The sequence below is a fragment of the Nannobrachium achirus genome (genome assembly GCF_963921795.1).
Source record: "Nannobrachium achirus genome assembly, chromosome: 18".
Taxonomy (NCBI): domain Eukaryota; kingdom Metazoa; phylum Chordata; class Actinopteri; order Myctophiformes; family Myctophidae; genus Nannobrachium; species Nannobrachium achirus.
The window spans coordinates 21,501,438-21,519,609 of NC_137825.1; the positions used below are offsets into that span (position 1 = coordinate 21,501,438).

The 18,172-nt window shown below is 42.8% G+C and overlaps 1 protein-coding gene across 1 annotated transcript; it reads right to left on the bottom strand.

The window, feature by feature from the left end:
• Nucleotides 1–2,483: 2,483 nt before the first annotated feature.
• Nucleotides 2,484–16,618, bottom strand: qrfprb (pyroglutamylated RFamide peptide receptor b; the record flags this gene model as incomplete). Its single annotated transcript, XM_080747280.1, has 6 exons — nucleotides 2,484–2,890; nucleotides 4,369–4,466; nucleotides 8,868–9,103; nucleotides 12,594–12,655; nucleotides 13,599–13,757; nucleotides 16,249–16,618. 6 exons carry the CDS (start codon nucleotides 16,616–16,618, stop codon nucleotides 2,484–2,486), a joined length of 1,332 nt encoding a protein of 443 aa, XP_080603406.1.
• Nucleotides 16,619–18,172: the final 1,554 nt, after the last annotated feature.

The window sequence follows — 18,172 nt, forward strand, 5'->3', positions numbered from 1 at the left end:
ACCCAACACATAAAAATATTCTAGCATCTGGGGTTAGAATAAACCCCAGAAGTGCAACACATGCACACATATATTAGCCACTTTCTTAAGCCTAGTGTGCCTATTTTAGGCATGTCAGAATATGGCGAATAGACATTTTAGTGACTACAAGCGTATGGATCAGTAGCCTATATAGGGCTTAGACTGTTTATCACTTTAAACACTTCCAGGTTCATTGTCACATCTACTCAGATTTGTGTGTGCTCCCATGACAGTTTTCCAGTTGATTCAATATTTAGATAATTAGATATTGGACCTAGTTCAGCTAGCTCAAAAAGGGAGCAAATGAATGGATGAGAACGGATCCTCGTTTTCAAGGCTGCCATGGTGATGATAATAAGCCCATTCAACTTGGAAAGCTTGCTCTCAGTGATTCAGCCTGTCAACATAGGTGTTGACTTGAACTGAAATCAACAACCTTCAGGAGATGAGTTAAAGGAGCACTCCACCACTTTTCAACCTATGTTCATATAATTGGTCCTCACTCAAAAATAGCTTTTTTCTTTTTTTTTTTTTTCCTCAGAGGAGGGCTGTGGGCAGGTCAGAAACCCATCGTCTTGTGACATCATCGATTGCCAATCCAGCTTATAGAAACTGCAGGCTTTCTATTCCTGAAAAGTTGCAATTTTAAAGTGGAAGCCATTGTTCTCGCGATAATAAAAATCTAAATATTTTTTTCAAAAATATTGTTTTTTTTTTGGGGGGGGGGGGGGGGGGGGGAATGATGTCACAAGACGATGGATTCTGAACTTCCCACAGCTCTCCTAGGAGACTTGGACTGAGTAGGGAAAAAATGTGATATTTTATCATGAACATTAGTGAGGACCTATTATATGAAGACAGGTTGAAAAGTGGTGAACTACTCCTTTAAGGTTACCATTATCTTTCCTGGATGATTTCACTGTTAACATGCTTTATTAATTATGGCCCATGATTTCCTGTCATGAGTGAGAACCATTTTACTTGCTTGATTTACCGTTCTCTGATATGTTGAAAGTTCTACAGTATGTAAACATAAAATAATAAATAAAACAAGCTCTAGACAGCTGCCACATAGACTGACTGTTAAGATGCAATTTTTTCAGTCTCTACTGTCACTACCAGTAACAAGTCTGAAGTCCGACAGTTATTTATTGCTCCCAATGGTAGCTTTGAGAGCATCAGTGCTGTCCTCTTTTTCAAGTTCTTGAAGTTGTAAAAAATACATTTCTTGGTCTTTACTTTGGAGCCCTGGAATCCATCACTTTTACACAAACTCCAGGAGTCACTTGGAAAGAGGCAGCGTTGGCTGTAAGTCATCTGGTAAATAATCTTCTATAATGTCCACCCACCCCTTAACCAAAGCGCTTTGCAAATCGCTTCATAACATAGGCAAACGTTTTGTGAAAATAGACGATTTACAGGCTCAGCTATTTAATGCGCTAGAGGCAGCCATGCAAGGCACCAACCTGCTTCATCGGTAGCCGTTAGGGGTTCAGTAGCCAATTTAAGCTTTGTACGGCTACGGCAGATGACAGCGGTTGCCGGAAATGATCAGCGCTCGATAGATAAACCTGCCGCCGTCGCGGCCATCTCTACTACGGCAGGAGCTAGCTTTCCACCTAGCGTCTACAACGGCTGCTGCGTAGACGAGTTCAGCGAAAGGGGTGGGACCCCGTCGCCGACGGCTGTTTTCTTAATGATTTGGACCGATAGTAGAAACGGGCTCCTTAAATTCCCCAGTGTCTTAAGCAAGGAGACTTCTGCAAATATGGTGGCAGTGGCACAAGTTCCAACAGTCAAGCATTGTATGAACCGGCTCCTTCTCATTTCTAGAGTAGCAATCCTTTACGATTTTAACGTTTCCGGTTCCTTAGTGGTAAATGGTAAATGGTGCATTTATATAGCGCTTTTATCCAAAGCGCTTTACAGAGATTGTGCATTACATTCACCCATTCACGCACACATTCATACACTGGTGGCGGAGGAAACCATGCAAGGCACCAACCTGCTCACCGGGAGCAATGTGGGGTTCAGAGTCTTGCCCAAGGACCCTTCGACATTAACTCAGGGGGAGCCCGGATTCGAACTGGGAACCCTTCGGGAACCCTTCGTGCTCTAATAACGGTTTCTCTACCCCTGAGCTATGCCGCCCCACATTGATGATTCCCTCTAAACGGTATGATTCCTATAGGGGGTTCGAAATACAGGTCTGTAACTCTGAGACTGTAAAAAACTGTCCATTTGGTTCCATTGGTACACTCTCAGAATTATAGTGGTCCTTGAAATGTGAAAGTTTCAAAAACACCAGCATTGTAAGTGTACAACAGACGTGAAGCCCACATAACCATCTCTGTCAGTGTGATAAAACCTGGTTCCGTAAATGGTTCCAAAATGTGATGCAACCGATTCTTATGGGTTCCTCAATGTCGGATCCGTTTCCTGCAGCTCCTCCAGTTCCGGACTCATTTCCTACACGAGGAGCTGCTCACAGGGAGCTCTGTTTGGACGGTGGAGATCTTCTCGTCCAGGAATTCTGAGGAGGAGGTTCCTCCGGAAGCCGAGGGGCCTTTCTCTGCCGCGTGGTGGAGCTTGGCACCGGACTGCTCACGGGGCTCCAGGAAGGCCTCGCGGTTCAGCGGCTTGATGAACTGCACGCTGAGACGAGGCGCCGCGGCGGCGGCGGCACCGCCCCTCCGCTGGCTGGGCTTCCTGACGCAGTGGGAGAGGGTGGACATGCAGCTCTTCTTGAAGTTCTCGTTCATGAAGGCGTACACAATGGGGTTGTTGAAGCTGTTGGAGAAGCCGATGGCCTGCACCACGGCGATGATCATGTTGATGGTGACCTCGTCGTATTTCTTCTCCAGGTCGTCTGGGTGTTATGCACGCAGGCGGCAATTGTGAGAGGGAAAAAAAGAAAAGAATAATAACGTTAATATGGCTATTATAGAACTGGTTACCAAATTGTTAATTTCAAGGACCTCCATAACTGTGGGTGTACTAATGGAACCAGTCTGAGAGTTACAGACAAATATGGGTCCATTTTGAACCTCCCTCTGTACCTGTATGGGTTTGTGTGAAGCAGTATGCTCTGGCTAACGTTTGAGTAGTGGAAGCAAGTCCTTGGATTACCAGAATTTTACCCGTTTTCTACTTTTACTATATAAAAAGATCTACTGTACATCTAGGTTTACAGCCTGGAAGTAAAGAGACAGGTGTATTTTGCCTAGCCTGATTTCAGACTCTGCGCTGGAGCTTGAGTCTGACATTGTCCCCATTGTAAGAGATTTCATTGGGGAGGGGATTTAAAATTTGAAATTCCCAATCACAAGACATCTGGTGGGAGGGGTTGTGTTTGACTTGTGTACACAAAACATTCTCCCCTCCCCCTCCCCTCTATGACAGGCATTGTCTTTGATGTTTCATTGATTAGAGAGAATCACTAACGAGCTTGTATGGCTCAATCACTGACTGCAGTTCAGAACCCTTTTGAAGTTCAAAGGGATCAATTAAGAACTCTGGTGAGCCACCCCTCCCTCCGCTGTTTCTGTTGATTTTCAAAAGTTAGACCCACCCCTCCTCTGTCTTGCATTGATTTCATTGTTTGGTGCGCCAGATCGGCCAGGACAGTGAGGACACCGACAGAAAGACACGCGTCATATGCTAATTCCAGACCAAGAGAAGCAGTCCACTCAGAGAGTGGGCGGGTCTATTGGCTGGAGCCAGGCAATATTTTGCCAAGCCAATGGTGGAACAGAATGTTAGGATCTTTTAGAACCTTTTGTTCCTGTAGCTTACAAATACATGTTCAGTATGCCATGCTTTTGTTGTTGTCACCTCATGTAACTCCACATCAAAGTTGCAAGACAAGTGAATTTTATTCCTTCAGATATGGAGGATTAATTTGGTACACTATCAAATTTGCATTGTCTGTTTCCTCTCATTTACTTTAAGCCTGTCTGAAAAGGAAATTAGTTTTCTAGGAGACTTGTTATGAATAATTACAGTTAAAGCTGGAGGAACAAAATAAATGGTTAAAAGTGAGTCGTACTACTTTAGAGATTTGTTTTCATATGAGCTGCCTTTTCATGTGTTTGCTATTGTTTTGTTTATGAGTTGATGGTCTTGTCAACACACTAATACATGCTACAGTTTATGATTCCACAACCATGATGACTTTGTTTTCTGTAACTATCAGTCTTAAATGTTTTGTGTATGGTTGGAACCCACTTTGAGAACAACTGTATAATAGGAATAATTTCTATTTCCAGGGAATCTCACTGGCTTATCTGATACTTACTGTACTGTACTGTACTGTACTCAAACAGCATGTGTATCCAGAATACTTACTGTACTCAAACAGCATGTGCACTGTGTGGAACGGAGCCCAGCAGACGGTAAAGAGCAGCACAACAGTGATCATCATTTTAACAGCTCTTTTCTTCTTCCTGTGAAAAGACACCAAACAGGCAGGTTATGGTTTCTGAAAGGAAATAAAGGCCAATCTAACAGCTTTCCTTCTGGTGTGGAGGCTGTTCGGTTTCAGCCGGCACTTGATAAGACCCAAATGGACTCCACGGTGTGTCCGGTGAGCATGGGCTTGTATAATGAGGCCGATAATTTACGATAATGGCTCGGGTCAGATAATTAACCAGGAGAGTCACATAATTCAGCTTTGAGAACTTTAACTTTGACTTGAAAGACCTGTCCAAGACGAGGCCAAAGCAGCATACAAACAGCAAAACAAGGGACAGGACAATAACAGAAGTGTGCAACAAGTACAGTACATAACCAAATACAATTAAATACAAATAAAACATCTAAAATGTTATACTGCAGTAGGCCTATGCCTAAAAACACGCGCAGGACTCAAATTAAGTGAAAGAGGTCTCCAAATTCATATGCCCATCAATCAGCATGAGAAGCAGCTCACAACAACCCAGACATATCAAGCCAGACATACAGTACAGGTTGACATTGTTCTGTTGTAATAACAGTGCGTGGTTCTATTTCACACTCCAGTGTGAATGTACCAAGTGTGGTTGCTGCGCTACTGAAAAGGCGACAATAGGCAAGGGATAATGAATGGGGAGCAGCTCATTGTTGAGGAATATAACCCAGACACAGTGATAAGATCTGAATACGCGAAGCAAAGGCGTCTTATCACAGGGCAGGGAATATTGTGTGCGTGTGTGTGAGAGAGAGAATGCCTCTCTTTCTCCCTCTCTCTCTCGGTCTCTCTGCAATTGAAATAAGCCATTTGGCTTTATTGCGTTTTTCATTTCTTCTCTCTTTCTGGGAAACAATAGAAATGATGGAGCTTACGCGAAAACTAATTTCACCCGCTTCTTTGTATCTGTGAAGCAGTGAGGTGACAACACAATGGATCCATATACTGTACTGTATCTTTGACCCGTTTCTATGCTGTGTTTTATCCTTGCTATTCCTCCATCTCTATCTTCCTCCCTTTCCTAAAAACCACACACAATGGAGAGCATTTACAAATCCAAACAAAGTCCATCCGGTATTGGTTCTGAGCAGTGGTGTAAAGTAACTAAGTACATTTACTGAAGTACTGTAAAGTACAAGTATTTGTACTTGCAGTACTTGAAAATGTATTTTACTTCTACTCCACTATATCTCAGATCCACATATTATATTTTTACTGAACTACATTAATTTGAGAACTTTAGTTACTAGTTACTTTGTATATTTTGATTATTATTACAACCAGGCCTAGAATTTCATCGTTTTAGGGGCGCGGCCATTTGGCCTTTGGTGGTGTCAATTTCTTTAGGGCACAAAGGCCAAATGCTAGGGCAGGAAGGCCATCAAATAAAACAAAGTTCATTGAAGAATTAATTGAATTTAAGGGTGAAGGATGATTTTGAAATGTAGACTAACTAAAGTGAAAAGAATCTCAGCCCTGCACAAATCAAACTTATAGTTAGTAAGTACGAAAGTTGAGAGGGAAGGCGTAGATGGAGCAATTTATAACCCATTTTCCAAAATTGCTTTAAAAGTCACGTGTAATTATTGTTATTATTTCCATGGCCATCTGAACTTTTTCCAAATGATGGCTTTGAACTTTACAAAGCACAAAAGATAATTAGAGACTGTGAGAAGAATTGTCACATTGACATCATCCACCGGTCAGTATTAATTTGCTTAAAAACCTGGGCTCTTTATTAAGAGTGTTAATGTCAGTGTTAATAGAGCTGCGAAGTTTGACGTCATTTACACATCCTACCTGGTTCCTGTTTTTTTCCCCTCGTTCTGAATTCCCATATACTTGTTTCATATCGCGTCATATAAGAACTGTGTTCCAAACATAAACAAATTATCTCAGCGGTTTGACTCATATGGATATGAAGAAACAACTGATGGTGAGAAAACGCTAATGTTACTGTTGCTGAATTAGTTACATTTTTGCCAGAGATAGACTGTATCACATATTAGTGACTGACTACAGAGCCACCTCCCCAACAATATCGTGGAGACAGTTTGTTTATTTTTGGACCACAATGCTTATATGAGACGATTTTAAGATGACTCAATGTTATTCTCCATAGAGAAATTATTTCCGTGAACTAGGGGATGAGTGAGTGATGTCATGACTTTGTTACTCTATGTCAAAGGGCATTTGAGAAACCAAACTGTTAAGTTAAAATCACATTATGGAGATCATTCCAATGAGCTCCAGAAATACCCCTTATCCCTAAACCTTTTTGACATTTTTAACTAGATTTTATTTAATTTATTTTTTATATTTAAAAAAGCTGATCTACAAGCTCACAACGTGCCGATGTACATCGGCTATTTGAATATTTAAAATGTTTTTCAAAATAGTAAAAAGAAAAAAGGCAAAGAAGTTTATAGCGATAAGGGGTAATGCATGGATAAAGATATAGCTGAGAATCTCAACAAAAGACACCGTTGTCTACATGACAAGAAAGAGACACTGGTGTCTACATATTGACAAGAAAGAGATGGAGGAGAAAGTGGTACAGTCAGCTGGGGCATTAAAGGACCTACACCATGAATTTTCACTTTTTCTATTTTAAAACCTTTTTTGGGGGTCCCACTGGCACCTTCTATCCTCACAAAGTCCTATTTCTGAACATTGTGTCTTTCTCTGTTTTTGGGAAGGCAGAGTTGAAAAGCTTTCCACGGGTTTTCTGAGAGTTGAAGCATGTGGCGTCACACGCGTCGTCGTCGTCCCCCCCGCCCGTCGGGTAAAAACCCGACGGGCGACGAGCTACTGTTGTAAACCCAGCCCCTCATTTGTTTCTAATTTGCTTAGCCTCCACCTCCATCTGCAGCTGGCTTACTGTTCTGGGGCCGCCATTACTGCTCACCCTGTATAGTAGACAGAGTCATTTCCTTCTTTTATTCTATCAACATTTTTGCTATCAACATGTCCAAGGAGAAGTCTAACGTTCCTGGATCACACTATAAATGTGACGTTATAGACTGCGAGGACCCAAGCTTCGTCCCTTCTATCAAGGAAACAAAAGACTATTTTTAATGGCGATGGTCCTGTGGCTGTGAAGAAAACCCTACCATTTAATTTTGGACAGTTACGAAACCCTAGCCCAGATCAAACTTGGCTTTGCCTTTGCCACAAACCACAAACCAGCCCCGAGCGCCCCGGAGCTCCAGGGCTCGCGGGCCGGGTGGGTGCGGAGCTCCGAGCCCGACGGAGGTGCACCGTCTCGGGCTGCGGAGCCCCCGGAGCTCGCGGTCAAAAACTTTGGGAACCACTGTTCTATACTAGGCTATGATGTCCTTGGTTCATTATCGGCAAAATAAACATTGTTCTACCGTGAGTGATACGTAGTATGCAGTGAAGAATATAGCCTACCAATCAGCGATTCTGAACGTCGACTTTACTATGAAATGGATGCTTCCCTCTGTTTCCCAAACACTGGGTTGGGACCCATTTGTGAGTCGCGGAGACAGTTTTATGGTTTATGGGCTGTTATATTTCATACATTTTTATACATTATACATAAATACAATGCGGTGGGGTTGATTGTCTAATGTAGATTAACTTTCTGTAATGTCTGGTCTAGCAACGGTCGCCCTGTGTCATTTGACAGTAGGCCTATAACATACAACATAGGCCTACAGTAGGCTATAATCAGAGCTGCAACATTATCCTATTTTTGTATTGGCCCAATATTAACATTATTTGTTGTCAACGTGGGGTCCGGGGAGGAGTGGAGAGGAGGGGAGGGTGGAGGGGGAGGGGTGGAAAAACCCCACTAGATGCGCCCCTGAGCAAACAGAGGCCGTTTTGGTATTGCAGCTGGAGAGCATCATTATAGCAGAGCTAGAAGAAACAAAAGGAATGGTCAGAGTGTTTGTTGAGGGTTAAAACCTGTCTAAGACTCAATTTTGAGCATATATTTATACAAAAAATTGAGTTTTAAAAGCATGGTGTAGGTCCTTTAAGGCCACTGTGGCCTCAGGTCATGCCATTGTTTTGAGGGGCACAAGGCCAAACCGAGGGGCAATGGCGGCCATGGCCTTCATGGCCTCCCTGAAATTCCTGCCCTGATTACAACACATACTGTACATCAACCACTTCAGTCCTATATACATTTCAGCCATTTGAAAACGGCAAACGGCCCGATCGTGGCTTCGGGGCTCTTCAAAATAAAGCGCAGTGAATGGTGGCACTCTGTAGCCAAATACTTACAAAAATAATGGCATCCCAAGTGTTAAGTACATTTTGATGCTGACACTTTTGTACTTTTACTCGTTTTGAATTCCAGACTTTTACTTGTATTTCTATTATTGCAGTATTGATACTTTAAGTAAACAAGCGGTTCTGAGCGTTATACCTGGACATCTTGCTGACCTCCCGGTGGTTCATGGTGTCGAGGACGGAGGAGTCGCCCACCCTCCGGCGGATCCACAGCTCGATGGCGATCCAGGTGTAGAGGAAGAGCATGGCGGTCAGCGGCAGCAGGAACAGCGCCACCATGATGAAGGTGGCGTACAGCTGCCGGTGGCCCAGGGAGCGCCAGCTCTCCTGGCAGCACACGTGGTAGTGGTCGTACAAGAAGTCATATTTCACCTGTATAAAGAAGACACACATGGATTAAATGCTGTATAAAACCTCACAGCTCGTTATGTGCGATTTGTGAAACAGAGTTGAAAGGAGCCACCCACACTAGTGTTGTTTCCTACAGGGACATGCTTGGCCCCTGATTCAGCCCGGGGAAAAGAGTTGGAGAGGCCCTCATTGCGCGCTATAGAGAGAGATCTCTCTCTATAGCGGTGCTGCTACTTTGCCATTTCAGATCATGACAAGTGACAAGCCAGTGGACCAATTACATGAGTTATATTTTGTCGTTGTCGGGTGGAAACCTTGTATGTCCAAAACCGCGATGGCCTTGTATGATGAAGCAGGGCTTTACTCTGCGAAAACAACATATTTGAAACTTGAAGATACAAGGTTTCTGTGACGATTTACTTTGTTGGCCGCCCAGCCCCCAAAATGGAACGAAGGCCGACATTTATTTTTTTCCCTAATGGCCGGCCTGGAATGAACCGACCGTTCGGGAGTTGTCCCGCTTTTCCCAATGGCCAGCACGTCCCTGGTTTCCTAAACATGATATGTAAAATGATGGTGTTTTAGTAATTGTTCCTACTGTTCATCACACTGCCAGCCAGGGGGACGAAAATCACAGATAGAGGCTTTTAGTAAACCAGACTCTTCCTCTTGCCTTCATTCTCATCAGATTCGAAGAAGATGGGAGGAGTCAGTTTACTAGGCTAGGAGGCTTTAACCTTTGCTTTTATATGACATATCCGACATCGTTATGGGTTTATGGAAGATGCTTCTGAACATAATTGCTATAATCTTAGAATAATAGCCAAATAGCCTATTGGCTATTTTCACTGCACAACATGCTGTCATAGAAGACATGCTGGCTTCTGTGGTATCCAAATGGCGACTGCATGAGAACTTTAATGTGCACAGAGACAGAGACTGGCAGAGAGAGAGAGAGAGAGAGTGGCACAAATGCTCAGGTGCCAGTCACACACCTATACTGTGGTGTGTGCTGGCAGGTTGCTCAAAACAAGTGTGATTACCAACAGAAGCCTATAGGGATTTTGGAAAACGTTTAATATAAAATACAATAGCAATTGGTATTATTATGGGAGAAATAATCGACCGAAGTTACATTTCAGAACGTTGATATCTATCTACTGTATCTATACTATTATGTTTTGGTGTTGGCGTGTTATTTTGGTTAATTTGCAGTGTTATGCCCAGACACTGGGTGGCAGGCATTTGATAGACATGCACAGGATATAGGAAAGCACAGGTACACACTAACACAGGTGCATACATTAGTGTGGGCACAGAGTGAAAGGGAGCTCACTGTTCTGAACTGAAAAGACAGAAAACAGAGTGAACTGAAAAGACAGAAAACTGGGCAACGAGAGAGAGACAAGACATATCTGGACCCTTTCCTGTGTATGTACTGGTGAGGAACACATTGGAATTTTATTGAAAGTTGCAATTACTATATATAATACCAAATTTGCATTGTTTGTTAACCTCATGTACTATAAGTCTGTGTGTGATGCATGTATGTTTTGTAATAAATAATCAAATTCTACAAAGTAACGTAAGTTTTCAAAGGACTGTAGTGGGGTTTTCAAATGAGTGTAGTGGAGAATTAAGTAACATATCTTCCTCTAGTGAAAAAGTATAAAGTACTGAAAAATGGAAATACTCAAGTACTGGACTGTGACTTGTTTTACTTGAGTAAATGTACTTTCCACTGCTGGATATTGCTGCATGTAGTCATCTATAACTGACCTGCTGTTCACATTCAAGACACAGGGGGAGCTAATCACCACATTTGTAGTCATCACCTCCCCTGCTGATCAGCAGGATTTGTTTTGATGATGTGTCTAAAATGCTGGTCAGACTGCAACGACTGCAACGAGGGGGGCAGACATAACAGAGGGTCAAATCAGTGTTGCCATGTCTGCTTATTATAAGCGACCTTGGGCTTGTTTTTATGTAAAGTTGCTTTTATATATTGAGTTGACGGTTGCAGTTTTTTGGAGGGGGTCTTGTTTTTAAAGTGTAGCTGCTTATTTGGGCTTGCTTGCAATACATGCTGTTTAAACCAGTGGTTTTCAAACATTTTCATGTCAAGGACGCCCAAATTAATATGTATTTGTCCACGGACCACCCCGAAATATTTAGTGCTAGGGAGCCCCGAGACCCGGATTTGTGTTCAAATATTCTAAATGTGTCCCTTTCTTCACACAAAAAAGGCAGATCTACAAGCTAACCACACATAACAATGCGACACGTTAAGCTTGTAGATCGGCTATTTTCAAATATGAGATGCATGTAGGCTAGGTTTTAAGTGCTCATGTGACATATAGTAGTTTTAGTAGACCTGGTTGCTTATTTCTGTCGCAAAATCTGGCAACATGGGATCAAATATACACACACACACACACAGGCAGGGGGTGATCATACACACACACACACACACACACACACACACACACACAGTCATGCTGAGCCCAAAATGTGCCCAGAACCACAGGCGACAATCATGAGCAGCGGAGGAGGAGGAGGAGTTTCAGGGTATAAAAGAAAGCAATTGATTGCCAGCATAGAATTAGATGGGAGGCTCTATGGACCCCAGGCTCGGAATGATTTTCAATAGGTTTCAAGATCCCCACTGTTATCTTCCCACCTACAGTAGAAAGTTAGCAATCTACCGTTGTTTCCTATTGAGATTAGGTTTTTTTCATCTCACTCACGTCACTTTGTCTGCTGACCTCACTCAGCAACAAAATAAACAGAAAATAAACAAAAATAAAACAATTCACAGGAGGCAAGCAGTGATCACCCCATGATGTGCACTGCAATGTAGTTTTACATGCACTACATTGCTGGCGCTTTTTGAGAGTGAAAAAATAAGAAGACATGTGACATGTGTGATCTGGGCAGCTTGCCCCAGGAAATGTGCCAAGCTCAATAGGGAACAACGGTAACAGAATTAGTACAGACTATTTTCAAATGGAGGTACGCAGCCTTATACGATTTTGGTGTCTTTGACATGGAAATGTTTGATAATCCCGCTATTCTAAAGGCCGGTGCATAGGCCTACTCCCCTTTTGGAGCCGAATTTATTCCGGTTCGGCTCTGTCTAAACTACAACATGACGTTATTGAGATGTTCAGGGGGCGGGAACAGTCATTAATTCGGCTGTTCTGTGCTGCTGAGATTTTGTGATTCCCCGACCGTCCCGAAATAAATGTGTCTCTAAAAGTGGAGTATGCATTGGCCCTTAGATGTTGGATGTTTCTGAGACAAACCGGGAGCAAGTGGCGGCGTTCAATTGGTTTGTTTTTCAGGTCAGGATTTCAGTGAAGCTGATAGTTGTGGCTCGAATTGATTTGATTCCTGCAGGAGATAAACTGAACTCCATATACCCAGACAGCTGGAGAACACAAACCGAGGCTTTTATCTGGAAACACATTGACACATTAACAGCCGGGTGCTGCACTAGCACAGTGCTTACCTGCAGTTGCTGAACAAACAGCATCGGGGATCCCACCATCACAGATGCAATCCACACCAACCCTGCACAATGCAACACACACACACACACACACACACACACAGACCCAGTCACAATGTGTCCCATTCCCTTTCACATTCATACAATGTTACAGTGGTTATTTCACTCATTGTGCTGTCGGGCAGAACCCTTTTTATCTCCATATTTTTGCTGTTACAGTTTTTTTTTTTTTGTAAATGAATGCCCTACTTTGTCATAATTATAGAGTCCCACAAAAGTAGTGGATATTGCGGGTCCAACGCGTCCGCACCGTGCGGATGGCCTCATTTAGTTGTTACTGAATTTGAATCCAGAAAAAAAATCGTTTTTAACATATGTTTCTACCCGACTGGCAGCAACTTTGTAGCCCCATTTCAACTTTTTATGTTTATTTATGTATTTTTTCTCCATAAATTCACTCCCTTGTCATCATACAAGAGTGTCGCACAAAACACGGTTTTGGACATACAAGGTTTCCACCCGACAGCCACCATATAACAGTACTGTATAATATATATTATGGTTGGCCAATGATCTGTGGGTCGGCGGTTCAAATCCCGGGTCCTCCTGTCAACATGCCGAAGAGTCCTTGAGCAAGACTCTGAACCCCTAGTTGCTCCCGGTGTGTTGGTTGGTGCCTTGCATGGTCCTCCGCAATCGGTGTATGAATGTGTGTGTGTGTGAATGGGTGAATGTGCATTACATTCACCCATGTATGTAATGCGCCCTGGATAAAGGCGCTATACAAATGCACCATTTACCTTATATCAGATGCACTCACTACACAATGTTTGCACTCATACAAGAGTGTCAGACATATCAGGTTTCACCCGACAGCAACCATACAGACAGTACTGTATAATATATATCAAATGCACTACACATAATGTGAGGATGTATCCACTCATCATACAATACAAGGCATGCATTATGGCGAGCATCCATTCAAAGCAAAGCACTCAGTACCTAGCATCTTGTAAGCTCTTTTAGATGTGTACTGCCGTCTCATTTTCAGAGGGTAGACAATGCCCTGGTACCTCTCAATGGCAATGCAGGTCATGGTAAGGATGCCCGTCACAATGGCGGTGGTCTGCACAAAGGGGACCGTCTTGCACACCAAGACACCTGAAGGAGAAAGGAGAGCACACAGGTTAATTAACAGTACCAACAACGCCGGTGTCTGTGGCAACAGGAAGCATTCATCCTTATCCTCCAAGGTTCTCATAATGCCCAGACGGCTTTCAGGCTTCAGGCTGTCTGGGTCAGTTCTTACTCACTTACTTTTTCATTTCAAGGACCAACAAAACACCTCGAGTTGGATCTTTTGAATTGAGCGTGCCGTTCCTTTTGAAGTGAGTTTTGTGGATTGGACGATATGAAAATGACATTATTGTGGTGAAAAAAAATTAATGCGATCGACGATATTACCGTGATAATCATTATGCTTAAACCTTAAAATGCCACTTTTGTTTAACCACTTGAACCCCCAGCATCCCTATTCTGGTGGGAACGTTCTGCAGAAATAGCAGATCTACAAGCTGTGTGTTGAGTAGACTGATTTGAGTAGAGTGAAATAAATAAGAGCGTGTGAAAATGCACTCTTTACAGGTCAGTTATATCAATCATTGCAGGGTTTAAGTGGTACTGAATTTGCAGCTCAACAAAAGCGAATTCTTCCTAGTTGCGACCGTTAGGTCGCAGTTAGTATGAAAACGTCCAGCACATGTCCGTGAGTCACACACATGAGTCACGCTAATACGCTGTGTCACTGACTGACTCACTCACTCACATGGCCTAGTGAAGGCTGCAGGGGATGTGCCGCGTCGCTGATTGGGTCTGTGTGTGTGTGCCGTATTTGGAAGCTCTGTTGTTGCTGCTCTCTCTCTCTCTCCTATGGTACCACAACAATACAGCATGGAACAAAAAATATACTACATTTGGGTCTGAGAGGCTAAATCTCATCAAATGGTGGTCCGTGCCTCAAATGCCGACCTTATGAAAAATGTTAAACCACTGATTTCCCCAGATCCCCAGAACCGACATTGGGGTCCTTGGTTCGAGAGTTCATTGTACAATGGAATTCATTGACCATTTAAACTCTGCAATATAGCTGACCGGGGTCTCCCTAGACTCATAAACCACCACTTCCGGAAATCGCGTTTCCGGAAGAGGTGGTTTACGAGGCTAGGGTCTCAGAACTCTATAGAATCTATAGAGCTCTGGCAGGATCCTAGTCTCATAAACCACGTCTTCCGGTTTATAGAATCCACAGAGCGCTGTCGTGTAGCTGCGGTGTCAGTGTGAAGTGGTGCTGCTTGACACGTTATGATTGCTTCTCTGGGAAATGGGTCTGTACTAGGCAGGCTCCCTTTTTCCATCAACACCAAATCTCCTTGCCGCGAATAACCAATATGCAAGCTCACAATGTCGCAGCGCAACACATCGTGAGCTTGTAGATCTGCTATTTTTTAGATGGCCCCAGAATATAGGGAGCCTCTAGGGTAGATGTCAATGTAGTTAACGTTCTTGTTCTTCTATGTGTGAGGGGTTGTGTTTTTTCTTCTTTTTTTTATTATAAAAAAAAATGAGGAAAAAACAGCATTAGAAGGACAGGGAGTCACCAAGCAGCCACCAGAACCAGTGTGTTTTCAATGAATCATAACATGGTTGAAATGTTGAGTTTGAAGTTACAATGGGATTGTATAGGAAGGGGGCGTGTCTGATAAAATGAATATCTAAATATTGAATCAAGCAACTTTAAAAACTGTCTGGGGACTGGGGTGCACACAAAGGTATACACTAATAAAAGCAGTGTCATTTTCGATGTAGCAATTTTTTATTTTCTTTTATGAGAACTACTGATTAGAAGGCATTTAATCGACCTTGGCTCTTAATGGGTAAATGACCCCAGAAGTGTTTAAATATACCCTTAAACTTGGCCTGCTGATCAGTTCCCATTGCCAAGTATAATGAACTAATTATGAGCTCATTAAGATGCTTGGGGCTGGCCACCTGTTGCCATATCCACTGGTTTTGTCACTTCCCTCCCATTCATTAGGCTATACTTCATATCGCAGATGTTTTCAGGCTAAAAATACAGCAAAGAAAATATGATATAGCCTATATTTAAACAATGTCAGCTACTCAAATAGGGCATATTGCTTTCCAATAATTTCCCCCAAAACAATTGACAATTAAAATCGTTTGCTGGTAGTGGACGGGTATCCATCCCAAAACAATCTGTCATCTCAGATGGTCAATAATTAACAATTAGCTAGGCCTACTACTACTGCTGGGTTTTAATTGATTTACAAAGAACCACAGCCTCATTTAGGCTGTGTGTAGACCAGTGGTTCTCAAAGTGGATTCCAGGGACTCTGCATGTGGTTTCCTTTAGGGGGTCTAAATTGACCCATAAAGTCTGTAACTCTGACAGTATACAAATGGAACCAAATGGGACCCTTTAGGGTTCATTTGGTTCCATTTTGTACACTGTCAGAGTTAAGGGAGACATTGAAATTTGAAAGTTTGAGAAACACTGGTATAAACTATTATTACTATTATTGTATTATTATTAGTATTATTATTAGTATTTTAATAAAGAAAATGAACGTACCTCCCAGCCACTCCTTGGAGATGTTCTGCAGCAGGGTGAAGGGCACGCAGAAGAAGGTGATGAGCAGGTCGCTGACGGCCAGCGAGCAGATGAAGATGTTGGTGGCCGTCTGCATGGCGCGCTTCTTCACCACCACGTAGACCACCAGGCTGTTGCCCACCAGCGCCAGCACAAAGATGATCGCGTAGACCACCACGAAGGTGGTCTTGGCGCTGTACGGCAGCTCGGGGATGTAGACGAGCGGACGGATCTTGTAGGACTCGATGAACTGCTGGCGCGTCAGGTTGTAGAGCTGGAGCATCTCCTTCAGCATCTCCGGGGTGATCTTGGTGATGCCCTGGCCGGACTCTGTCGAGTTTGTTGTTGCCATGGTTCTTTCTCTTTCTTTCTTTCTTCGGTCAGGTTAAAAACACAAGATCGATGGTTGGTGTTGGTCTGTACATCCACATCTCAAGGGTGAGGGTGCTTTCAGCTTTCCACTCCAGTAGTGTGCGTCTCTCCACTCTCCATTTACATGCGCGTCGTCTGCTGCTGTGCTGTGTGTGGTGCCGTGCGTCTGTTCTGTGCGCTGACTGCGCTCCGGCTCCTTGGCTTTATCCATCCAAGCAGTCAAGAAGAGTGTAGGCTACCCGTGTGCAGTGGTGGAAAGTAATCAATTTCTTTACTTGAGTAAATGTATCAATGCTGCAATGTAGAAGACGTACTCCGTTACAAGTAGGCTACAAGTCTGTAATTCAAAATGTACTAAAGTGTTGGCATCAAAATGTAAATACCAAAAGTACAATAATTGAATATGTAAACTGTGAAACATTCTTTGCTGATGTAACCAGCAGTCTTTGTATCTCATTGGCTGTTGGTGTGTGTGTGTGTGTGTGTGTGTGTGTGTGTGTGTGTGTGTGTGTGTGTGTGTGTGTGTGTGTGTGTGTGTGTGTGTGTGTGAGATATTATAATATCATAATTTCTATCTACAAAGTAGCTAACTAATGTTTTCAAATAAATGTAGTGGAGTCAAAGTACAATATTTGGATCTGAGATGTAGTGGAGTAGAAGTAAAAGTATTGGAAATACTTAAGTAAAGTACAAATACCTAAAAAGTGTGTACTAGTTACTTACTTTACACCTCTGTCTGTCTGTCTGTCTGTCTGTCTGTCTGTCTGTCTGTCTGTCTGTCAAGTGAGCGCACAAAGGGATGGAAGCCTGCGTCAGCGTCAAGACAAGCGAGCAAAGGCATTTGGCTCCTGTCACAGCCACAGGTTTCCAAAATAACGGTGAGACAAATCATGGACACGTTTTTGTAAATTAAAGGTAAGATAGGGTAAATAAGTGATTTTCTTTTGTCCAGACAAAAAGTGTTTTTTAGGGCTCTATTATGATCCAGGTCTTATGCCTTATGCCTTAACTTCTTTGCCTTTTTTTTTACTATAGACATATTTTTTTTAAATATTTCAAATAGCTGATCTGCAAGCTCACAACGTGCAGATGTAGATCAGCATTTGAAGTATTTAAAAATGTTTTTCAAAATAGTAAAAAAAAGGCAAAGAAGTTAAGGCATAAGACCTGGATCACAATAGAGCCCTAAGTGTATTACAGACAGTACATGTACAGTATGTAGCAACATATATATATATATTTTTTAATACCAGTAAGACTCCCTAATCGGGAGATAAGCGACCGTTGGTCGCTTATCTCCACAATATGGAGATAACCAACACATCCCTCCATATATGGAGATAACCGACGAATCTCACTAAGTCTGACCTCACAAGCCCCATATTTGGACACGAACAACATATAACTCCATATATAGAGACATAGCTGCTGACATCAGTATGACATCACACTGCTGACATCAGTATGACATCACACCGTACACAAATGACCCTTATATAAGACCGGCATTATCTACCGACAGATTAGATGCAAG